This window comes from Musca vetustissima, unplaced genomic scaffold (genome assembly GCF_032173495.1).
Source record: "Musca vetustissima isolate MV318-11 ecotype Yass unplaced genomic scaffold, APGP_CSIRO_Mvet_v1 utg14645, whole genome shotgun sequence".
In the NCBI taxonomy this organism is placed as follows: Eukaryota; Metazoa; Arthropoda; class Insecta; order Diptera; family Muscidae; genus Musca; species Musca vetustissima.
Window position 1 is genome coordinate 7,807 of NW_026887496.1, and position 25,780 is coordinate 33,586.

The 25,780-nt window shown below is 34.6% G+C and overlaps 3 protein-coding genes across 3 annotated transcripts; 1 reads left to right on the top strand and 2 right to left on the bottom strand.

Moving 5' to 3' along the window:
- Positions 1 to 18,240: 18,240 nt before the first annotated feature.
- On the bottom strand, positions 18,241 to 18,745 carry LOC133335056 (cytochrome c oxidase assembly protein COX20, mitochondrial-like). The gene is made up of 3 exons (XM_061543357.1): positions 18,693 to 18,745; positions 18,435 to 18,622; positions 18,241 to 18,372 (listed from the first exon to the last, which is right to left on the bottom strand). The coding sequence occupies exons 1-3, from the start codon at positions 18,711 to 18,713 to the stop codon at positions 18,258 to 18,260; spliced, it is 324 nt and encodes a 107-aa protein (XP_061399341.1). The 5' UTR covers positions 18,714 to 18,745; the 3' UTR covers positions 18,241 to 18,257.
- A 1,703-nt stretch (positions 18,746 to 20,448) lies between these two features.
- Positions 20,449 to 21,917, top strand: LOC133335055 (uncharacterized). The gene is made up of 2 exons (XM_061543356.1): positions 20,449 to 20,482; positions 20,545 to 21,917. Exons 1-2 carry the CDS (start codon positions 20,452 to 20,454, stop codon positions 21,915 to 21,917), a joined length of 1,404 nt encoding a protein of 467 aa, XP_061399340.1. The 5' UTR covers positions 20,449 to 20,451.
- Positions 21,918 to 22,195: 278 nt separating this feature from the next.
- Positions 22,196 to 25,504, bottom strand: LOC133335057 (omega-amidase NIT2-like). Its single transcript, XM_061543358.1, has 3 exons — positions 25,000 to 25,504; positions 24,710 to 24,943; positions 22,196 to 22,284 (listed from the first exon to the last, which is right to left on the bottom strand). Exons 1-3 carry the CDS (start codon positions 25,502 to 25,504, stop codon positions 22,196 to 22,198), a joined length of 828 nt encoding a protein of 275 aa, XP_061399342.1.
- Between the last annotated feature and the right edge of the window lie 276 nt (positions 25,505 to 25,780).

Here is a 25,780-nt window from a genome sequence, read left to right on the forward strand (position 1 = left end):
AAATGTTACTGAAAAAAAATTAATCCTAGGGCTATATTTGATGCCCAACCCTGTCTAAGTCAATGGAAAAAACAATTTAGAAATTTAAAACAGAATCATGGTGACCTCCATCGATACATCGACAAACACACGTGCACCGAAGGGCTGGGTGATTTTTTGAGGTCATACAGACGAATTAAACAAATACGAAAATAATATTCACATAGAAAATGAAAATTGATTTAGTTTGACACCAAAAAAAGACAATGTTGAAACGGGAAGGTCATCATCATGTTTGGTAATATTGAAGAGGATGAGGAATATTGACACTTTAAAAATTAAATGAATTTTCTAATTTATTTTGACAGTGAAAAAATGTACGGATGTTTTGGAATTTTTCTATAGGTCTAATTTTTTCTATAGGAAACAAGTTTAAACGTCAATTAGTTCGGCTCGCCATTCACCTTGTATATATGTCCAAACTTGGGCCTATATGGATTTTTTTTCAAAAATGTGTTCCACCCTACAAGAGCCCGAAGATCCAAATTAAAGCCACTTCAGTGAGAAAATGTGGGTAAAATTTTAAACATAACGAGAATGGTCATTAATATTGGAATTTTATATAGGGGCTATTTGAGGTCACGGATTTTGTATACCCTCAGCTTTATGGCTAATGAGGGTATACACACTTTTATACAGCAAAAATGTGCCTCATTGCATTACAGGCAATTTGACCAATATTCATAAATACAATGGAATGTCCGATTTGAACTAACAAACTTTGCACAACCTTCTATCTTTACCAATCATAGATCAAGACCAAAGGCGGGACCTATTCGTCCACATCTTTTGGTACCTCCCCCGCAAATGGTCAAAATGTTCAACATTTACAAATCCAATAATAGACAAATGGAATATCCGATTTGAATAAAACTTTGCACTACCTATTATCTATAACAAGTCTAGATCAAGTCTGAAGATCAAGTCTGATACCCATTGGACCTCTCCTTCTAGTACCTCTTCTCACAAATTGCCAATCTATACTAATAAAAGAGTAAAGTGATTGACTGTCTGACTGATTTAACGATTCATCAACGCCCAGACGAAACGGCAGAAGCTAGAATCTTGAAATTTTAGGTGAGAGTCATTCTTGGTCCAAAGGCTGGTTTTGGAAATTCGTACTAGAACTGTACGAAAAGTACTAAATGTGATATCATTTGTATTTGGCGAACCAATAGAGCTATAACTCTAAAATTTGGATTGAGGGTCACTGATGGAGTGTAGAATAGATGTAACAAAGGGCTTTTTGGAAATTCGAACTATGAGAATCCGAAAAGCACTGAAATGTACTAAATTTTGTACAATTTCGTAGCATGTGAATGGATTGAGCTAAAAACTTGAATTTTGGAATGCAAATTAAGGTTGAGCAGTAGGGTCGATATGAGGAAAGTCTGGAAAACGTGTACTCATGTGTACGAAAAATACTATATGGTACTAAATTTGGTACAAATTTTATTTGAAGGTACAAATCGAGCTGGAATCCTGAAAATTGAAAGTAACATTACCGTCGGAGCTGGAACAATGAAGTTTGGAGTTAGGATCATTGTTGGGATGTAGCATTAGGGTCAGGATTCAGTTTAACAAATTAATACTTATGGGTACTAAATGGTAATAAATTTGATACAATTTGAATTTTAGGTGAACCAATAGAGCTAAAATCATGAAATTGGAGACAGGATCACTGTGGAGGAGTAAGAGTGAAATATGTAGGAAGTTTTAGAAATTCGTGCTACTGTGTACTAAATTTGGTACAATTTGAATTGTGTGTGAACCGATAGTGTTGGAATCTTGAAACTTGGATTTAGGATCACTGTGGGGGTGTTGGTTTGGTTTAAGCAAGAATTTTTGGAAATGAGTAATACTGTGTACTTAATTTGTTACAATTTGAATTGTGGGGGAACCGATAGAGTTAGAATCCTGAAACTTGGATTTAGGATCACTGTGGGGGAAGTTTTGAAAATTCGTAGTACTGTGTACTAAATTTGGTACAATTTAAATTGTGGGTGAACCAATAGAGTTGGAATCCCGAAATTTAAATTTGGAATCATTGTGGGGGTTTAGGATCGGGGTATGTAGGATGTTTTTAAAATTCGACTACTGTGTACTAAATTTGGTACAATTTAAATTGTGGGTGAACCGATAGTGTTGGAATCTTGAAACTTGGATTTAGGATGACTGTGGGGTGTAGGATCGGGGTATGCATGAAGTTTTGTTGGATGGTTGAAGAGGGTACTTATGGAAAAAATGTATGCTAAATGGAAAATTTTAATTTGGGTGAACCTTTAGAACTCTAATCGTGAAATTTGGTACTAAATGATACTCAAATGTAATTTATGGTCGATATTAATATGTGGATTGTTTTTTCTGACATATGCAGTTTGCTGTGAAAACAAAATAATATGTTAACACATGTTTAAATATTTCCTACATTCGCTAACGAAGTTGCGGGCATATGCTATATTTTATAAAATTGTGAATTTAATTTGAAGCGAAGTGAATAACTGATTTGTTCAGCATTAAATCCTCGTTGATAAAAGCATATACATTATATAAAGCGAATAATATAACCTGTGTGTAATTTCGAAGACATCCGCCAACCATAGGCAGAGTCGTCGGCAACACCGACTGACACTTGTTGAGTGTTTTTTTTTTAGTTGTCAGAATCTTAGCACTAAGCTGCCTCTGTCAGAATCTTAGCCCTGAGCTGGCTCCGTTTCAGATAATATACATAGACTCCTGTCCTAGTCTTAGGATCCCTCAAATCGTCTAAGTAGACACTCCATGGCCTGCATACAAATTCTCTATTGCCTTTAATTTGATCTATAATCCTCTCCAGCTTTATATTTTCAACATTTATAGGGACCTAACGTCCATAATCTTTATTAGGTCCTCAGCACTTCTATAAAAAAATTGGAATGCTTCAGCACATTTTTTTATACCCGACCTAAATCCTAAGGAGTACATTTAGGTCGGGCATAAAAAACAATTCCTTAGCTCAAGAAAACTCCCGACTTTCAGATCGTTAGCAAAACTCCCTGATCTTCTTTTAGAGTAAAACACCCAGCAGGTCTCTCATTAAGACTACCTTCAGCTCATCTATAAAAATGGATTGCCCTTAAATTAATTAAAGGTTCGATGAAGTTCAGATTGTCGAAGAAAAACAATCCAACCTACAGTTCATTTTAAAAGATTATCCAGTATTTATCTAGACAAGAAATCACAAGTACACCCAGCAGGTCGTTATACAGACTACATTTAGTTAGTCTGTGAAGATTCATTGCCCTTAAACTTTTCGAAGACTTGCTGGAATTCAGTTCGTCGATAAATCCTCCCTAGCCTTCAGCTAGTTTATAAGGATTCCCTGAACTTCCCTCCCAAGTCTGTGAAGACCCCCTCAATTGCCTATCGAGACTCCTAACCTTCAGTTGTTGCCTTCCATTTGTATAAAAAGACTCGGTGCCCTCACATCCTCTCCAGCTTTCTGTTATTCGTCTATAAGGACGTTCTGCCACTTAATTAATCTTAAAGAACTTGAAAAATTTCACTTGACCTTACATATTCCCCGGCCTTTAATACCTCTTTAAAGATTTACTGACCTTTATTACAAGTATGGCCTAAGTCCTAATCTTCAACTATCTATTAATCTATTAATTAATCTGTCCATTAATACGTTATGGCCTCCATCTTCTATGGCCTCTATCTTCTAGTTTCTAGCTTTTACCTCGTTTATAAGGACTCCAGGGCACTTTCTTAGGTCTTCAGCACTTCTGTGAGGAATCCCAATGCAGCAGCACATCTAAAAATAATCCCAATTCTATAGATATTCTATAACGAATCCAAATTCTTAACCTCATGCCTATAGACTCCATCGCTTTCAGCTCGTCTACAAAGACTTTCTGATCCTCTCCTAGTCTAAAAAATACAAACATGTCTACTGAGCGGATTCTTTGCCTACAACTTGATAATGACTCAAGTCTTTACCTAGTCTAAACCCGACCTAGTATTCCGTCTCTTGACTGCCTGATCTCCAGCTCGTCTATAAACACCCAAAGGCATTCGTCTATAAAAACATTCGGGTCTTCAGCTCTCCCTGGTCATCACCTCGTCTATAAATACTCTACAGCTCGCCTGTAAAGACTATATGGACTTTTCGTGCTCTATAAATACTCAAAGGTCTTCAGTATGTTTATAAAGACTATTGGCCTTCAGTTTATCTATAGTACTAATCACTGCTTCAAGTCCATTCAAAACGGTATCCTCTCTTTTGGACTTGTGATCTACCTTTGGCCTTTGGCACGTCTATAAAGGCCAGTAGCCTTTCAACTAGTGAAGGATTCGTTGGAATTATGTTCGTCTATTTAAAAATTCTAGCCTACAGCTCGTGTTAAATGACTCTTTACTTGACCTATAAATACTCCCGGGCCTTCCAAAGACTGCCAGACCCACAGCACTTCGATAAATACTCCATATTACAACAAAATCTTCTGAACATCCTTCCATTGCATATAAAAAGACTCCAGCCCTTTTCTCCCTGCTATATGAAGACTTCTTGTCCTTCGTATCAACAATAAAGCTTCGAAGCTTGTCTATAAATACACCCTAATATACAAAGACTTCTCGCCATTCTGATTGTATATAAAGACTCCGTGACCTTCAGATCCTCTATAAAAAAATCATTGAGCACATGTAAAAAATCTACATTACGTCATCTGAAGGTTCCTGACATTCATAACATCTGTAAAATCGCCCTCTCTATAATTCATTTATACCGCATTCCTGGTCCTCTGCTCTAGTTTTTACATAGACTCTATAGTTAGGGCTGTTGTTCTATATAGAAACCAATACCTCAGTTGGGAACATATATCTTCGAATTTGTTTCTTAAAAAAAACTCGGCTGAGAAGTGGGGTCTTCTGGTTTCTTCTGTATAGAAAAAAAAATACCTCAGTAAAGGACTGAAATTTCTGATTTTTTCTACATAATTTTTTTTCTATAAAAAAGAAAAACTGCCTCAGTTTGTAAATGAGGTCTTCGATTTTTTCCTATATACAAATATTACCTCCGTTTAAAAATTATGGCTTGGGATTATTTTTTATAGGAAATAATGCCACATTTATTTATTAAGAAAATTGTATATTTAATATTTCCCTCTACAGTTGTATTTATGTATGTCAGTATGTAACTTCGTTGGAAACTTAATACCGCATATTTCACAGTAAATGCTTCATTGACAACTCAATAAACTTTTGACACATTCCAGATTATATTTTGCAATAACCGATACATATCCAATATCAAAAGTGTCATCGAAAAGTGAAAATATCACGCGGATTAGGTAATTTGTTTAATGAAATATAATAGCTCATATTTCGAATGTTCTGTTCTGTTTTGTTTTTTCATTGACACTGCATTAAAATACCCGTGGCAAAATTATAGCTTAAATGCAATTTTATTAATTATTTTAATTTTCCAAAAAAAATCGTGGCGGAATCATAACAGTAAGAAACCAGTAAGGAAAGTTGTAAAGTCGGACGGGGCCGACTATATGATACCCTTCACCACTTTAGGTATATTCAACAGATGAATCCTAACAGACGTCGCATTTTTAAAGAACCAGTAAAATGAAATTGGATCCATAAACATGTCATTCTGCAAACGATACTAAATTTTTCATTTGGTCAGATATAGAAGCTATATCTAAATCTGAACCGATTTTTACGAAACTAAACACACATCATTCTAGACCTAATTCATTACGCTGTGCTAAATTTCGTGCAAACCGAAAGATATTAAGGGACTTTGGTACATTATTTACATTAAATCGGACGAAAATATATATGGGAACTATATCTAAATCTGAACCGATTTTCACAAAACTTAACACAAATCATTCTAGACCTTATTCATTACGCCGTGCTAAATTTCATGCAAATCGAAAAATATATAGGGATTTTGGTGCACCATTTACATTAAATAGGACAAACATATATATGGGATCTATATCTAACTCTGGACCGATTTTCATTCTAGACCTAATTCAGTACGCTGTACCAAATTTCGTGCAAATCGAAATATATATAGAGACTTGGGTACATCATTTACATTAAATCGGACGGATATATATATATATATATATATATATACATATATATATATGTATATATATATGTATATATAAATATATAAATATATATATATATATATATATATATATATATGGGATCTATGTCTAAATCTGGACCGATTTTCAGGAAACTTAACACACATCATTCTAGACCTAATTTAGTACACTGTGCCAAATTTCGTGCAAATCGAAAGATATATAGGGACTTTGGTACACAATTTACCTTAAATCGGACGAAGATATATATGGGAGCTATATCTAAATCTGAACCGATTTTCCCGAAACTTAGCACACATCATTCTAGAGTTAATGGAATACGATACGCTAAATTTCGTGCAAATAGAAAAATATATAGGGACTTTGGTGGACCATTTACATTGAATCGGGTGAACCTATATATGGGAGCTATATCTAAATCTGAACCGATTTTCATGAAACTCAGCTCACATAATTTTAGGCCTAATTCATTACGCTGTGCCAAATTTCGTGCAAATCGAAAGTTATATAGGGACTTTGGTGCACCATTTATATAAAATCGGACGAAACTATATATGGGAGCTATATCTAAATCTGAACCGATTTTCATGAAACTCAGCACACATCATTCTAGGCCTAATTCATTACGCTGTGCCAAATTTCGTGCAAATCGAAAGATATATAGGGACTTTGGTGCACCATTTATATAAAATCGGACGAAACTATATATGGGAGCTATATCTAAATCTGAACCGATTTTCATGAAACTCAGCACACATCATTCTGGGCCTAATTCATTACGATTTGCCAAATTTCGGAAGATTCGGAAGATATATAGGGACTTTTTACATTAAATCGGACGAATATATATATGGGAGCTATATCTAAATCTGAACCGATTTTTCCCAATTTCAATAGGGTTCGTCCTTGGGCCAAATAAGTGACCTGTGCCAACTTTCATCCAAATCGGATCATAAATGCAACCTGTACTTTGTTCACAAAAATACATGGACGGACGGACAGACGGACGGACGGACAGACGGACATGCGTAAATCGACTCAGAAAGTGATTCTATGCATATTCTCAAAAGGAATATGCATAGAATCAATATTCTCAAAAGGAACCATGTGTCTATCTCGTTTCCTTTTGCCTGTTACAAACATATGCACAAAGACATAATACCCTGTACCACAGTGTGGTGAAGGGCATAAAAAGAAACTGAGCCACCACCTCAAATCGTATTAAACCCTCAATGTGTAAGTATTTATACTCCACATATTGAATTCCATGTGGACCAAATATGCATAAATTAACCAAATTTGGTTAGAAATGCCACAAGCAGCAACAACAACAACTAATTACAACAATACTTGCACTTGGTCATGTTTTAATTTAAGAAACTTTTGTAAGTGTCGATCAAATGCCAGAGAGTTTGTTTATACACGGAGCGACGGAGAATTCATAGACGATTATGTCATTCATACATATATAGTCCATCTGTAACTAAAGACCCTAGCAGAAATTCAGGAAAGGGACCAGGAAGTCGTTTTGAATGGATTATAAACCAGGGTGTATTTACAGATGATATAAGAACTCCCTAAGGCCAGTAAGTCGCTATAAACGAACTTTAGTTTCTTCATATGCTAGGTTGTATTTATAGACAAGCTTCGAAGCTTTATAGGTAAGAAGAAGAAGTCTGTCTGGGTACTTTTAGACGAACGGATAGATAGTTTTTATATACATGCTGAAGGCTAGGAATTCTTTATGGACGATCAGAACGTCATGTATTATTTATATACCAAGCAAAAAACTAAGAGAACTGATGAGGATTTGTGGCGAAATCCAAAAATATAGTCTCCTCTGCTTTTCCCGAAAGCAGAGAAGACACTTTAAAAATAAAAAAGCTTGTTGTTTTTATATTTTTTTAAAACAACAAGTAAACACACATCCCTACAAACAAATGCCACACTGAATCTAATTTATAGGAAACCAAAAATCCAGATCGTCTTTTTAGACCACATGTAGATTAGGGAGTTATAGGCCATTGAGACTTCATATACAAGGGTGTTTTCAAAGATTAATTAAAGATCCCAATGTTTTTTTATAGATGACGGCCATGACGTTTTTATAGACGAACTGAAGACCATGAAATCGTCATAGACAAATTGAACACTTTGGATTATTCACAGAGGAGCTCAGATAGTCTTTGTAGACGAGGTGTACACAATGCAGTACTTATAGGTGAGTAGAAAGCCAGAGAGTTATCATAGACTGTGTTTTTATAGACGAGCGGAAGGCCACAAAGTCTTTATATACCAGAGGGTGAAAGTGGTGTCTTTATGCGCGAACTGAAGACGCGGTTATCTTTGAGGTCAAATTGAAGTTTAGAGACTTTTATCAACGTGCCATTGTCAGGGCGTATATTGAAAAAGAAGGGAATGAAGGCCTGTTAGTCTTTATAGATGAACTTAAGTTCAGGCAGTCTTCAGAGACAAAAGATTGGAAACCAGGACATCTTTATTATCGAGCTAAAGATTACAGAGTATTTATCGACGTGTTGTGGGTCTGGTAGTCTTTATAGGCTGACTAGGTGAAGACTAGGGAGTCTTTTAATACGATAAGTAGACCAGAATGTTTTCATAGACGAAATGAATGTCAGGATGACAAGGATTATTTATAGTGGAAGACAGTAGGTATTTTCAGACTAAAAGGAGTCCGGGAGTCTTTGCACAGGAGCGGAAAGTCGGATAGTCTTTATAGATGAGCTGTAAGTCAATGATTATTTGTAAACGATCTTAAGGACATGGAGTTTTGTATACAAACTGAAAGGCGGGAAGTTTTCAGTTTACTAGTGTGTATTTATAGACAAGGTGAAGACATTTTAGATGAACCGAAGTCCAAGAAGTCGTCATATTTCAGGAAGTGAAGGCCATGACAAACTGAGGGTCGGGAAGTAGTTATAGACGTTCTGAAGACTAATAAGTATTTATAGACAAACTGAAGCCCAGATACTCTTAATAGACATGCTGAAGCCCAGATAGAGACTGACTAAAGTATATATATATATATATAGGATATAAAGTCCAGATTATAGATGTACTGTAGACTGAACTGAAGACTAGAGGTTTTATATAACTACAGAGAATTTATAGACCAGAACAGAAATCCAGAAAAGTGACCAAAAAGTCTGTACAAAATGGACCAGTAAATGAATGACAGTAAATCTCTATAAACGTGCTCGAAGTCAATTATTCGTTATAGATGATCTACTGAGTCTCTGAGTTTTCATATATAAGCTGAAGGGCGAGTAGTCTTCATAAACTTGTGTGTATTTATAGACGAGACGAAGGCTTCGTCTTCATATACTATGGAGTGAAAGTCGTGACGTTGTTGTAGACAAACTCAGGTCCAAAGGGGGTTTTAGACGACTGAAGGCCAGACTGCCTTTATGGGGCAGGTACTGAAATCCATAATGTCTTTATAGGTGATAACCAGAGAGTTTTCATAGAGCACGGAGTGAAAGCCATGGAGTATTTTAAGACGAACTGAAGGGGATAATCTTTACAGGTCAGCGGATATTTATAGCCCATTAGAAGGTTGGGGAACTATAAACCAGAATGTTTTTTATAGGCAAACTGAATGAAAGCGAGCTTAATAAGAGAGAAAGACTAACAGTAAAATAACAGAAAATGTGAAGGCTGTCAAGATTGTTAAAAACTACCTGAGGGTCTAATAAGACTAACAGAATCTAAGGGGGTATTTATTGTATTACCGGGAATCTTTATGCACGAGCTGATGGACATGGGGTTGTTATACCCTTTACCACACTGTGGTACAGGGTATTATGTCTTTGTGCATATGTTTGTAACAGGCAAAAGGAATCGAGGAATCGATCGAGGAACCATAGGTCTAGGTTCCTTTTGAGAATATGCATAGAATCACTTTCTGAGTCGATTTCCGCTTGTCCGTCTGTCTGTCCATGTATTTTTGTGAACAAAGTACAGGTTGCATTTATGATCCGATTTGGATGAAACGTAATGAATTAGGTCTAGAATAATGTGTGTCAAGTTTCCTGAAGATCGGTTCAGATTTAGATATAGCTCCCATATATAATTTCGTCCGATTATAGGTAAATAGTGCACCAAGGTCCCTATATATCCTTCAATTTGCACGAAATTCGGCATAATGTACTGAATTAAGTCTAGAATGATGTGTGTTAAATTTCGTAGAATTCGGTTCAGATTTAGATATAGCTTCCATATATATTTTCGTCCGATTTTAGGCAAACAAAGCAACAAAGTCACTATATATCTTTCGATTTGCACGAAATGTGGCATAACGTACTGAATTAAGTCTAGAACGATGTGTTTTAAATTTCGTAGAAATCGGTTCAGATTTTGTTATGGCTCCCATATATATTTTCGTTCTATTTTAGGTAAATAGTGTACTAAGTAATAAAATGTTTCATGAAAATCGGATCAGAAAAAATCAAAAAATCGCAAGAACTCAATTATCAACTGACATATTTTTTTCAAAAGAAAAATAGTTATCATATATGAGTTTTTTTACTTAAAAAAAACAATGCATAGGCCTCAGTTCCCAAGCGAAATTTTTTGTCTATAGTTCCTTCTACAATATATACAATATTATTTTTTTCTACATAAAAAATCGATGACCTCAATTACCACAAAGGTATTTTTATAGGCATGGTGAAGGACAATGAGACAAGGTTAGGATTATATCATTAATAGGGGTCTATACGGATATTTGGATTATACACATTTTTAATGATAAGGTTGATTGATACAGACACGTTGGAGCTACATAAGACATTACCACCCTCCCTTACAATTAATGTAAGTTTAGAATTGTAAATAAATTGTTTTCTTTTTTGCATCTGTGTGCATGCATTTTTTTCAATCTTTCTAAAACAAACAACAACAAAATATATCAGACATAAATCAATAAATCTCAATTAATTACAAAACAAATAAATGATATCGGAACAGCTTGAAGTCATATTTAAAAGAAAAAAGGTGTTAAATTCGCACAACGACCAAAGGCGTTAAGGAAATGCCAAAGCGATTGAATTGGAAACGTTTTGGTTGTTTTGCTTTGGTGGAAAATAGCGGCTACTTTTCATTGACAGACAGACTATCGTGTAGACGTTTAATTTGCATTTTGAGTGATTATATATTAGGGTGGGTAAAATGATATTAATATAAGATTTCGTTGGAATAGTATTTCTTTTTTTAAACAAATATAATTATTATAAATAAAAGTTCTACCCTAATATATATTTTATTTATATTTGAATGAAACTTTATAAACATTTCTAAATATTTAATGACATTGTTATATTTGATATAATATTATTAAAATTTCAAAAGATGTGTATTGAAAAGAAATGATACAAAATATTGTAATAATATTTTTTGATGTTCCATGGTCGATTATTTTATTGTACGATTATTGTTTTGATTTAAGCCCACCACACACTATAGGAAATGCAATCAAGTAAATTGTGTTCTTTTTCAAATAGGTGTATGTATGTATCAAAAAAGAAAATAATTTATATTTGATAGAAAATGTGTTGAGTTTTCAGACAAAACACTTTTTTGAAAAAAAAAAATAGTTTTTGCAATCTTAATGCATCGACTTTCCATACACTGTTCAAGCACAGACATACACTTCGACAGTGGCAGTATAGGGACCATTATGTTCGACCATTTTTAAAAATATGTCAATTCTTGTCCAAATTGATTAATTTCGAACAAAAATAAGGTCGCATTGAAATTACTCATACGGTTAGTAAGTAAAAACCTAATATCGATCATTCACATTGAGCTGTCATATTATGGAAAACCGAAAAAGACTAGTTCTTTTGAATGTGAAGGCTTTTTTGTTAATAAGGAAATAAATTATGAGGCTGTCACATTGTTTCCCAGACCTGACAATCAATCTTTGAATTGTTTCCTTAAAAATTTGTTTCTCCAAAACGGAGTCCATAAGACAATGACGCTACGATTGGGACGATAAAAACGGCACGGCGCCGGATGTCAAACGAGATGTCACAATACAATATATCTGAAAAATAACCATCGACTTTCTGAAGAAATATAAAAGTAAAATTACATTCGAGCACACTTGATGTTAATAATTTTCTACGAAGATTCCATTCGGATGTCGAATTACAGAAAATTCACTGCAAATAAAAAATAAAACTATTAACAAAAGGGCAAAAGTGGGACGGGCCGACTATATGATAACCTATACCATTTTGGTGTACATTCCAAACTTCTATTATATTATATATGGGCTATTACTTTGTCTCAGAGAATAATTAGTACCACATTACAGACACTTAGATTGGAAATTCGGGTTGAGGTCTTCAACATAGAATCAAAAAACCGTAAAGAGGAATATCTAAAAGCAAGGGACTTATATAGAAAGTGGTTTGCATAGATACAAAAAGGATTTTTAACGTCCAGACTCTCATTTACAAAGCATAAGAACATAAAGATGAGACATTATATAGTAAAAATACCAACAGAACAAGCAATCCTCAGAGCTCAATCTTAAATATTGCGATCTATATAGCGATTTCAACAGACGAACATGATTAAATCGACATATAATTTTATTCTGATCAAGAATATAGATACCTTATTGGATCTTGGGTGAATATTGCAAATTTAATATTCCCTCCACATTATAAGGGAGGTTATCAAAAGATCAGATAGATTTAAATTTAATTGTAAAATTTTCCTTTACAAAATCTTCATGTTTCAATAGAAAACATCTTTCGAGGCTTTTGTCTATAGGAAAAAGTAAATTTAGTCTTTAGTGGTTGAACATGGTTTCAATTTTTTTCTCGATATAAAACCTTTTAAGACTATATTTTCTAACGGCGGACGTTGACGTCTCAAGGCTACATACACCATCAGAAATAATTTTTTTTTTATCGCATTTTTAACAATACAAGAATGTTTGGTCCTACATATGTAATTTTGAACCACACTTAAGGATTATTTTTAAAAACAAATTCAAAAACATTTAAAGGAAATAATATAGCACTATCTATATATGGCCGATTGTGTCAAACTTCAAAATGCCGAATCTACTCCGAAGGTACTTTTTATAGTTTTTTTTTTAATTATTTTTATATGAATGCACATTGTAATTAACTACTTTTTAGTAATACCTTAAAATTTGAAAAGTTTTATATACATCTGTAAAAATACAAAAATCGTACATTTAAATAAATTTATTAGCTAGAGATTTCAAACTCTGTGACAGTTATTTATATCGATATTCCATACCTAATAGTACGTTTACATTATACCGGATTTCGTTAACCCAGTGGGTTTCAATTGTCAATTCCATTTTATATATGTCAAATAAATCCTCATAGGTTAACCCCGCAAAAAGTTCTAATGTAAATGCCGAATATGTATCGAATCTAGTGATGTACAGCTTCATATCGAAAACGAGATTGCCGAATGTGCACCGATGCCGAAGGTGCCCCAGTCCCACAATTTGTGATAAGATTATTATTTTATAATATTAGGTTGGTAAAATAAATCCATTATGTTTATATGAACTATGGGCCAAATATGCACCGTTTTGTTGTATGATTTGTTGCCATTTTAAAGGTCAACTTCAATAATTTCTCCTATTTTATTTACATTTTCGTCGTCCGGTCTGCCTGTGCAAGGTGCATATTTATCATCCGAAATTCTTGAAAGGAATCTACGAACCAAAAATTGCACATACTTGGCTGTTACAGTATCGGAACCATAAACACAATTCACAATTTAAGCCGCTTGGCTTGCATTTTTGCCCTTGTCAAAGAAAAGCTTTAAAATGTACCGTATTTTTTCTTTCTTCACTTCCATTTATAACACCCTGTAACTCACAACCAAATGCACCAAACAAAAAACACCAATTTTTTTACTGCGAAATGCCACATACTTTACGAGACATCTATCAGTACAGCGAAAAAATAATAGATAATATTTTTGGTCACACCGTTGGAAAATTCAGCCTCCATTTAAAACATCCGACAACGGCATTAGGTTGATTGACTTCGTGGCAGCAAAAGACATGGTAGTTAGCAGCACCAGATTCAAGCATTCGATATACACAAGGCCACCTGGATTTTTCCTGATCAAGCAACGAGAAATCGAATTGATCTCGTTGTGATAGACGAAAAGCATTCATCTAGTGTTTAAGACATTCGATAGATCCGTTTAGCTATATTGAAACAACTCATAATAAATAATCCCCTTCCAGTCCCTCCAAATGCATAGCATTAATTGGTGTGGCACCCAAACATCGAGCTTCTTTTTGAATCCAGCTTTATGTAAATGGTTTAAAACAGTTTTATGGTCGATTTTTAGCTCCTGGGCGATTTTACGACTGCTAACATGCCGGTCAACTTCGATCATTTCTCCGATTTTATCGAAATTTTCAACGACCGGCCTAAAGGATTTCCTTTTCCACAACCTAATATTAATAGAACATTTTCTCAATTTTTCTATGGAAAATAATCTTTGGGTCTTTTGTTTATTAAAAAAAAATGTCTTTTGTGGTTGAACTTGGTGTCAGTTTTTTTCTTCAGATAAAAACTTTTTGGTGGCTTTTTCAATATAAAAAAATAATTAAAGAAAGATTTTTTGTAGACAAAGTTATCATAATTTCCTATAAAAAATGAACATCTTAATAAAGACGATAAGCTTGTATAATTTTTGCACACTGAAATGTGTTACCTGTATTTCGCAAGTGTTTAGAAGTGTGATTGTTTCCATTCCCTGGCTTTTGATTTGATCTTCTGCATTGGTAAGTTTACACAAATAATTCTCCAAAAAGTATTGTATTATTTTTGTAATCCTGTCACCTGGCGGGTATTATTGAAATTAAATTATATTGGGTTTATGTCACAGATATTTGTAATAGCTTATCATTAAACGTTTTCAGCTTAAATAATGAAAAATACTGGTTTCGGCATTCACTACATATTTAGACAACAACCTAACAATAAAATTTACCATAACGTACTTTGTGCACAATCAAAATTAAAAAGAACCACTTATGATAGTCTAGTCTTTCTGTTATAATCTCCGAAAAAAATGAAACATGTGAAGGAATATTTTTTTTATAACCTCCACCATGAGATTCCATACCTAACATACACATGGGGACTATCATTTGGTAAATTTCTGTCAGGAGAAAATTAAATACCAAACTACAGACACTCCACTTGATAGCTTGGACTAAAGGCAAGAACTTACCAAAAATTACACTACTTGAAAACATGTACCCAATAAATTTATCAGAATCTAAAATGAACTAAAGCCACTTTTAAAATAACCGACTCATATACGGGCTAACCCAAAAATCAACTGATACTTATAATATTTGGTAGAAAGATTTGCAAAAATACCAAAAAAAGTAGTACAGTTATATGGGTTCTATACAAAAATCCTGACGGATAATGTTTTAGTATAGCCCTGTTCAATCATGGGAACTGGTGCCCTGATTAACAATGCAAATTGACTCTATTCTGTAGTTTGCATGCGAAGTGAGAGAGGGAATGGCTACCCTTCACCTCTCTCGCCTACAAACTGACAATTGTCGAAAGTAAAATTTGTAATTTTGGTATAATGAAAAACAAATGTCTATAATTCATATTTTAATTTTTAATAAACAATTTATAAAATGTATATCAATTAAATTTATTGAAAACAAAAACAGTGATCCCGTAAAAACTATGAGAGGAGAGTTAGATGTATTGTTGTCTCCCCATGACATTGATCCTCTCACAGCGATTGGGAGAGTGGGGCTTACTCATATAAACATGTGCAAAACAACAATTTGCATCGTTTATGTTATTGTTGTGATGAGAAAGCCTAACCGGCATGCCTTTTCTTGCGTTTTGCTGCAATATTTGATATTTCATTAGTTCTTTTGTCGGATTCTTACTGCGTGGACGTGTGTTTGGAATAAATTAAAAGAAAAATATTATTTTAAATTAAAAAAAACTCTTCTAATAACATAAATCAACAAAAATATTATTAAAATTTAATAAATTTTTTCGACAACATATGTGGGTATACTGTAAATTTATTTTATCATGAAAAAATGCGATAGTTGCCTTGTAAATTGTATCAGAGAAAAAATAATAACAATGGAAAATAAAATAAAAAGAGATATTTCGGGAATATGTATAGGCGTTTGCAATAATTTAAAAGTGAAAATGATCGTTTGTATTTCGCGAGTGCTTAAAATGTAATTGTGTGATGGTTTCCTTCTTCTGCCAAACAATTCAGCAAATTTTCAATATTGGTAAGTTCACACAAATAATTCTCCAATAATTATTGTTTTGTTAATATTCATTAAATATAAAGTTTTGGGCTTATGTCACAAATATGTATAATAGTTGACCACAAGGCTGCAACATACACTGAAAATGTAGACAAGAACCTCGTAATAAAATTAATTCCCGTCATCCCCATCCACCGTTACCCTCGTTGTACACATGGAAATTATTGCGTTCATTGAAAAATCCACACTTATGTTAACCTCATTCAGAGGTTTCCCTTATAAAACTCCTTGTACATTAGAACTTTTTACCGGGTTAACCTACTTTATGAGGATTTATTTGACATATATGCAAAGGAAATGACAATTTAAACCCACTGGGTTAACGAAATCCGGTTAAGTGTAAACGTACTGTAATAGTCCTTGAAAAATATAAATAATAAACTAGGTAATAACGTAGTTAAGTTCGGCCGGGCCGAAGTTTTTATACTCTTAACCATGAGATGAACATTAAAAATACCTAAAACCAATCGCAAATTGAATGTGGGGGCTTTGTCATGGCAAATTGCTGCCAGGAGAAAATGAAATACTAAACTACGGAAATTAAGTTTTAAACTTGGGCTAGGAGCACGAACATACCGAAAATTACGCTTGACATTTGTATGGGACCCATGTAGTCAAAATGGATATTAAATATGATCTTCGAAGAAGATGTTTACCCACCAACGTCCCGAAGTCCAAAGTCACATCCACTTGGTAATGCTAAAATATAGTCACACCGTTTTGAAAATGCGTGCAGAACCATAATTTTTGGTCTGAAGACCCATGAGAACACAAAATATTAGATTACCCCAGCTGGGTTGATAAACATGTTAAAAACCCTCAAAATAACAAATTATATTAAGACTATAACTGATCATGGACCAATACCGATTTACCTCCCATTAAATATCCAAATATTCCAAATATCACATATCGGGGGTCGATATATTCCATTTTCATTTTTAAGCCAAAAAACCTTGATAAACAGGAAAATTTGGCAATCATTTGCAATCAATTGCCCGTATTAACGAACAATTTTCGGTATATATTTTATGGGGTATCAGAATGATTAAATATACTCTCAACCTTATTGTAAAGGGCATAATAATCCAAATAATAATTAATATAATTCACGCCTAGATTTTTTAAAAATTTATATTTGAAAGGTCTATCACAAAAGTAGGTGGACCATTAAAAGTGTTGATTTGTGACGAATTTGTCTTAGGATAATCATGAGCGTAGTATTTTAATAAACATATTTTCAAAAGCTATGTATATAAAGAGATTATTAACAATCTATACTGATAGTCTTTAAAAATATATCCACTGAAAATCTACGCTTATTGGAGTGTCTTAAACATTATTTGCAATATGGTATCTATTCTGATTTTCACTACTTATGGACATCAATTTAGGTCGAATCTAATTTAGTAATTTATATCAAAAATCAAAATCGTGTTTCCAGACTTGGCATTCAATGACAAAATTGAAATATGTTTTGACTGTAAAAGTGTATCTACAACATGTCTGACAACTTCTATTCTATGTATTCTATTTAATTGCAACACAGTCCTCTTTAGTTAATAATTCGACGGTTGTAATAAGCTATTCCATTAACTAACACAATCCACTTGAATATTTGTCCTTAACATTTAGTTTAATTACCACGATTTCATATTTCATAAAATTAAAAATAGTATTAACAAAAATTAAACAAATTACTTTAAAATATACTGCAATTTAATAAATTAACACTACGCCGATTTCAAGTCCAATTGTTTTTCAATTTCTGTGCCTTCATACAACGCCTGTTGGCGCATAGCCTTTTCCAATTGGGCATATTCGAAACGTCTTACTGACCACTGATACCTATAGCAAATAAAACAATTTCTTAATTCATTTCACACAACCTGTGAACATTTTCCTCTTACCTGCACCATGCCCAATATGACAGTGTCCCGCAGAAAAATGTTCCAAAGCCAACGTGTGTTGATAGCTTCGTGCGAGAAGTGGCCAAAAATGTGAGCAGACCTATACCGATGCCACCACCAATACCATACAGAAAACTATTACGGAAGCAGGGAATTTGTGAGACATCACGGCCATACAGCATCAATCCCTAAAAAAAGTAATGTAGTTTTGTTTAAATTATTGGGTATTTATAGTTTTTAATTCATTGTGAAATAAACCTTTTTCGGTTCCTCCTCCATCGTGTGCTTGTGTTACGTAGTTTTTTTCTCTACTGAAGCCGACCGTGTAAAAATGTAAATATTTAGAATGTCAATTGAAAGCAAAAAGATTATCATATGTTGTGGTGCAACTTTTGCTGTGACGTGTGGCAAATGTTGACAGTCACATGTTTAACCTTTGGGGTGCTTTAGATTAAAGAAAATTATGGTATTTTTTATGTGGAGCTCAAAAGAATTTAGAGGCGTTTAAAAACTGTTAAATTAGTTTAAAATGTAGGCCAGATTACAAAGTAAAGTGTTTGTAAAAAGTAAAGTATATGTTTATAAGACAATACCGTTGACCGAGAAAAATGGTAATCGTAATTGCCAACCGATGGGCTGATTTCGCAACATTGGACACTTGCTCTACTTTTAAATAAATTAAGGGAATAATGGAAATATTAGCCTCTTAGTTTTAATATAATTAATTTAATTTTTATTCAACAATAACATGCATACCCCCAACGTAAGATGGCCTGTATATTAGATTTGTCATTCACTCAATATTCTTGATCGGAATAAAATGTTTTCGATTTACCCATTACGTCTCTTGAAATTAGTATAAAACTCGCAATATGACGTTATATGCGAATCAAGTCCGAAGATGGGAACCATTGGTCCAGTCCTTCTGATACCTCCCCCTCAAATGATCAACATTTTCAATATTTATATATCTGATATCAGGCGAATGGAATGCCCGATTTGAACCAAACTTTGCACAACCTATTATCCTTAGCAAGCCTAGATTAAGTCCAAAGGAGGGTCTGCCCCTTCTTCTGGTACCTCTCTAAAAACGATTTCGATTGAATTTTGTATATCCAAATTTATGAATGCTCGGTCCTGACGAACTTAACGAGGTCTTCCCTTGTTCTCCCCGAAGTCTAATTTTTGCAGCTGAAGAGACTTAAAACTTTATAACCTTGCTTTGTCCCATCCGGACCATGGCTATTTGTGGTAGTCAGGCTCTTCCTCATCTTGTGAGCCTGAAATGTAGTTATTTGATCAATTTCCTACTGTAGAGCTACAGGGAAATCAAGCATAATGAAAATGAAAGATTAGAGTTTCTCGATTTTTTAATTGCAAGACCATCTGCTATGATATCTCATTACACGTCTCGGGTGTCTGAAATGTAGATCACCTCATAGGTTATTTTAACCATTTCATTGTGTAGAGATACAGTGAAATTATGCAAATAAATATGACTAAACTCTCGCATTTGTCAGATTTTGCAATTGATCATACAAATTACTGTCCGCATTAAAAATCCTCCAAACGACTCTTTTGTTCGAATACCCGAATTTGAGATTACATTTCCTAGCACAGTTAAAGGGATATGCAATTGCCGGATGTGGATTGCGCTGATTCAAATAATACCAACTCCAGGGAACTGATACATGCCGTTTGATTGGCAACCGATTGTGTCCTGGAAAAAGAGAATCATAAAAATATATCCTGATGATCATTACTTTTTTCCAAAAATCGGAATTCATCTCTCAATTCAAAAAATCCGGCAATCACAATCGATATTAACTCAAAAGTAAAAAAATCGATAGTGTAATCGATTGTTTGCCAGCACTATGTAGTTGGCAACACTGTTATTATTATTTTGATTTGTTCGTGTAAAAAAACAAATTTCGTACACGACACCTAGTTTATAAAAGTATAATTTTTATAAGTTTTATTTATTTATAATAGCTAGAAATCTAGGAATTTTATACAAATGGAGGTGGCTTTCATGGAAATGGCAAAAGGTAAGAGAAAAATGAAATATTAAAGCCATGATTTGGTAAAACTTTATTTTCTTGCAAAGTAGGTCGGACAAGTGGTGATGGTATGGAACAAGAGGATCTGCAAGAGAAAGTGGGGGAACAAGCTGTAGCAGCCCCTCAAACTGATAATCAGGTCAGCGGTGCTAATGACGTTGAGGTGTCGAATATGCGAAAAGAATCAATAACTGCTGCATTGGACAACAAACAGAAAACGAGAAAAACATCAAGCTGCTCAAACAGCGGCAAGGCCAACAATGGTTTACCATTGCCAGGCCTGCACACCCTCTATCGTAGGCCAGAATGTATTACACGAAGTTTAAAACCAGTCGTTCCTAAGGGTGAATTGATAATGATGAAACCCAGACTTGTTGATCCCGTAAATGCTGTTCCAGAACATAAAAAGACAAAACCACCCAAATTTATACCCTTTGAACCATATCCAGGTGCTGTTAATCCGATTGTGCCAAAAGCTCGTAGTGGTTCGATTACACCTAGAACGGGTAACACAAATTCGGTGAAAGCAAATCGCAATAATTTGGACATTGGTGTGTTGGTATCACAAATGTCCAGCATTAGGACACAGGAGTTACAAGATGCCAGCGGCACAGAGGCGACTTCCGATAGTAGCTATCCCCAAAATACATCGACTGTCAACTCAGAAGAGTTGGAAAAACTGAAAGAGGAATTGAAAAAAGTCAAAGAGGAACGAGACTATTTCCAGGGCCAATTTAAGTTTCAAACTCAAGTCAATGCAGAACTGAAAAATCTTCTCGTTGCCTCGGTGGGAGAAGATTTACTGACTAGAGTCAATGTATTGACTGAGGATAAACTTCAATTGGCCCGTGCTTTATTGGATACAGCAAAGAATTTAACCACTCACACTGAACAAATTGAATTCCTTGCCGGGCAGTGTGAAGTATGGCGTTCGAAATTTTTGGCAAGTAGTGTTATGGTGGAGGAGCTGGCCCGTTGGAAGGCCGATTTGACACAGAAAAATCAAATGCTTACCGAATCGACAAAGAAGCTGTTGCACACCACCCATCAATTACGACAAATGCACTTGGATATGTTGAAGAATTTAAAATTCTTAGCCAAGATACGATATCTCAATTTACCAGCTACAGATGTGGTTAATTTAGCTGTGGAAAATTTAAATATTTTACAACAAATGGTTTTACATTCCGGTGTGGGAATGCCCGAAGGTGACTTGACAATATCCTCGGCATCCACTTCACCACTCTGTGATTCAGAAAAATATGCTGTACAGGCGTTGGAATTTATTAGTCAACCTCTGATGGCAACGGATGAGGCCATTAAAGCGTTATTTGGACAAACACAACGACCATATGTCGTCACGCAACAAAGTTCCGAGGGGGTGGCGGAACAAAATATAGGAGATACCAAAACGGTAGAATAAATACGAAATATATAACAAATTATGTGGTTGTATATACATATGTTTTTAATTTAACAAAAGGAAAAATCAAAATGTATTTGTTTGTTCTTATTATTTTTATTTTATATATATCCGTTCGTCCCTTTTTATTTTATAGCCATAATAAAATCAAACATAAGCAATATTATTACAAGTTATACAAAAAATAGCACATTTAATTATTATTTACAATTTGTAGAGATTAACCAGGGGGAGTGATTTGAAATCATAAAATGCAATTATAGACTTAATAAATTGTGTTAAATCTTTTTCACTGTACCATACATATCCAATCGACGTTGAGGGAAAACGGTAATCTGTTGACGTACTGACTCCACCAAAGAGAAATCTAAAATGAACAAAATTAGTTTTTATTTGTTTAAAAGTATGTATAGAGGCCAATTTATAAACTATTTGTGGAATATTTTTTAATGACTTTTGCATTGTCAGCCTTGTTATCATTATTCTACAACAGGTCGTATAAACTGATAAGATTGTTTATGTCTTGTAATCATTTCTAACAACGTATAATCAAAATAATATAGTCAAATATGTTTATAATGAATTACTGAAATCCAAATTAGTAGAATTCCACTGAAGCTAAGATGAATCACAAGATCACAAATTTTACTTCAAAAATGTATTGTTTTTGAACTCCAAGGGAATATAAACAATTTGTTTCTATTTATTTTAGTTATATATTTAATTTGTATTCGGCAGGTGCGTTTTGGTTCTTTATCACATCAATATGTAAATTGTATGCTAAAATGTGTCGTCCATACTCCGACTGCTTATATTCTTCTACAACAACAATACTAGCTTATGAACTATAATTTTTGAATTCAAATTTTGCAAGTCATCAGTCTAGAACGCAAAAACAAACCACCAGACCGAAATACTAATAAAAAAATTCAACAATTTATTTTTAAAATAAAACAAAAGAATACACGAGACGGGTATATTTCCACATATTGTGCACATGTGCCACTCTAACATAAGGTAGACGGTATATTAAATTTGTCATTATTTTAGCTACTCCTCCAAATAATTGCCGGAGAAAATTCTATAATTCTCCGTCGCATTTTTGGGTCCATCATTTGTTAAGCAACGTCAAAGCCGCGAGCTCTGGAGGCCCAATAAGTATTCATTAGATTGTTAAACGACTTCGTCTCCATCATTGTTCTGCGGATTGCAGTCAGGGAGACCGACTACATTCGAAAAGAATACCTTGTTGACCTCTTATAAAGCAATAGGACGGTTTGTAGATGTAAGTGATATATAGCCTTGAGAACAGCACTGATGTGATGAGGAGATATCCTACCTCATAATCACCACAATCAAATGTTGTCGATGCAGTACCTGCATGGATATTAGCGTCGGGAACACCCCAGACATATTCTTATGGTCAGGCTTCCCCCGTCCAGGCACGTCAGAAGATTTCTTTATGATCTAGAGAGAGAGAGGTCCAAAAGTACAAACGTGAACCTCTACATCAACAGGCTGTCCTGAATGGCAACCAACAGATGAGATCGCCAGGGTTGTTGAATAATACTGTATGCTATACTCAAAGACCTAGACAGACACGGCTGGTCTTAGCACAGCCAAGAATCGGGATGGTGCAATCGGCTTAATTCCTACTGGGCATGAATTGACGGCACAATACATACATAAAATATACCCAGAGCCTTTGGACTAGGATATTTTGCACTAATTCAGCTGCCCTAATCGCGGGTAGAACTTTGGCTCGGTGTGGAGTTCCATTACAACCGGGTGCCATAGAAAGTCAGGAGTTTTATATGGGCTCCGCTTCTCATTCAAGGAGGTGATCACGTCCAAATACGTGTGATCGATTGGTACCCGAATTTTGGTTTTGTTTTTGTAGCAGCCCTATTGCTTTTACACAATGGGCTGAGTTGACAGACGTTGGTCGGGAAAGGCTCGGGTCGTATCGTAGAAACGTGAATTTTGTTGTGGGGGCGTTGGTTGACAGCACCGTGGGGTAAGATCGCAAGGTAGGTATCCACGTACAGATTGCAACCTTCCTCCATTTGGACATAGAGGAGTCAGAACCGGACAAAATCTCAATAACAACATTCCATCGATGCCTTTTTGATGGCTGGGAGATTTACCTGGCTTCTTAGTTGGCATGACCCATCCTTATGACTAACTTTAAAAAACAAGTAAATACATCATTAAGCCTTTATATCCTCCACCAACATGTTGGCACTCAAAATACATATAAGCGGTCGGGACCTTTACTGCATACTTAAGTTTGGAAATTTCTTCTAGAACCTCCAATACTGAAAATGGAGCTAGACCTTCATATGGGTCTTATGTTAAAATATATACATATATGGAACTGAATTTCCTATATAGATCCTATATTCTGATTTTTTCTGCACATCCGCATCTATTTTCTAATTGTTTTAGCACCAATTAACTTTGAATCCGTATTACAGCTATTTACTTTTTCGTATAAGTCCATACTGAGACTGGAAGACTCTACTATTGTCAAACATTTTGCTGTTCGTTTCGTGATCAGCAGGACTGTAAAATATTTAAAAAAAATCGGAGTTGAGTCCCTAAGACCAGCTTTTACGAAATATGTGGAAATTTCCAATAACCAAAGCAGTATGGAATACTTTACCGTATAGCAGTTATATGCCGTAGACGGTAGCACTTAAAATGTACTCGCATTTAAGAGATGCAAATCATAGTGATATGATTATTATGCAGACATAATTATCTGAAGTTTTTTTTCTTTTTTCACTTACCAATATCAGCAATGATGGTCTCTTCGTATTCTTTGGCCTGCTTGATTACCTTAGCCCAGGGATCGACAACCATGGAATTACCATAGGCTACATAATCAGCTGTTTCATCGCGGGCTGGTGAGATTGTTACCACATACAATTGATTATCATTGGCACGGGCACGTTGTAATAATTCCCAATGCAAGGGGCCGGAAGTCATATTGAAGGCAGCAGGATACATCAACATTTCACAACCTGCAGAAACCCGAGATTATATTAAAACCCATGGAAATTTTATTCATGTAACATACCTTCAATCCTGTAAAGCTTGGCCATTTCTTCAAAACGAATATCATAGCAAATGCCAATACCAATTTTATGACCATCAATTTCGATGATGGTAAATTGATTACCCGGCGACAGGGTATCGGATTCCTTGAAACGAATACCACCCTTAACATCTGTGTCGTATAAATGTACTTTACGATGTTTGGCAATTAATTTGCCCTCGGGACACCACACAGTACAGGTATTATAGAGTTTGTTATCTTCACCCAATTCCGGGATGGAACCACCCACAATATACACGCCCAATTCCTTGGCCAATTCGGAAAGAGTTTTAGCTGATTCTCCGTTGGGAATAGTTTCGGCATATTCCGGGAAATATTTTGTGCCATAGGGTGAATTGAAACATTCTGGTAGTGCGACCAAGCGGGGTTTGTGTTCCTTCACCGCTTCACGAATCTTTTCCGAAGCATGTTGCAAATTGGCCAATTTATCTTTGGTCACTTTCAATTGTATCAGTGCCAATCTCATAACTGTGCCGATGAAATTAGAACCAGCAAAAATAGAAGAAAACAGTTGTGAATCTCGCCAAGTATCTTAGGTAAATGAGACAACGACTTACGTTGATTTGCTACTTTACTCATGGTTTTCGTCTTTTAATCAATTCTTTTAGTTGTTTATGGAATTGTTGTATTTGTTATGTGGTTTTAACGAGTTATTATTATGTTTGTTACTTAATATTTATGTTTATGTTAATACGTTGAGTGGCTGTGGTGGACTGATAAGACGACATTACCAACCAATAGC

Bases quoted from the DNA above. Each gene is read 5' to 3' on its own strand.
- LOC133335056 (XM_061543357.1), bottom strand. From the start codon at position 18,713: ATGGAGGAGGAACCGAAAAAG. The intron at 18,623-18,692 runs GTTTATTTCACA...TACTTTTTTTAG, and splicing joins TGGAGGAGGAACCGAAAAAG to GGATTGATGCTGTATGGCCG. The intron at 18,373-18,434 runs GTAAGAGGAAAA...TATTTGCTATAG, and splicing joins TCATATTGGGCATGGTGCAG to GTATCAGTGGTCAGTAAGAC.
- LOC133335055 (XM_061543356.1), top strand. From the start codon at position 20,452: ATGGAGGTGGCTTTCATGGAAATGGCAAAAG. The intron at 20,483-20,544 runs GTAAGAGAAAAA...CTTGCAAAGTAG, and splicing joins TTTCATGGAAATGGCAAAAG to GTCGGACAAGTGGTGATGGT.
- LOC133335057 (XM_061543358.1), bottom strand. From the start codon at position 25,504: ATGAGATTGGCACTGATACAATTGAAAGTGACCAAAGATAAATTGGCC. The intron at 24,944-24,999 runs GTATGTTACATG...GGGTTTCTGCAG, and splicing joins CAAGCTTTACAGGATTGAAG to GTTGTGAAATGTTGATGTAT. The intron at 22,285-24,709 runs GTAAGTGAAAAA...TGTTCATTTTAG, and splicing joins GACCATCATTGCTGATATTG to ATTTCTCTTTGGTGGAGTCA.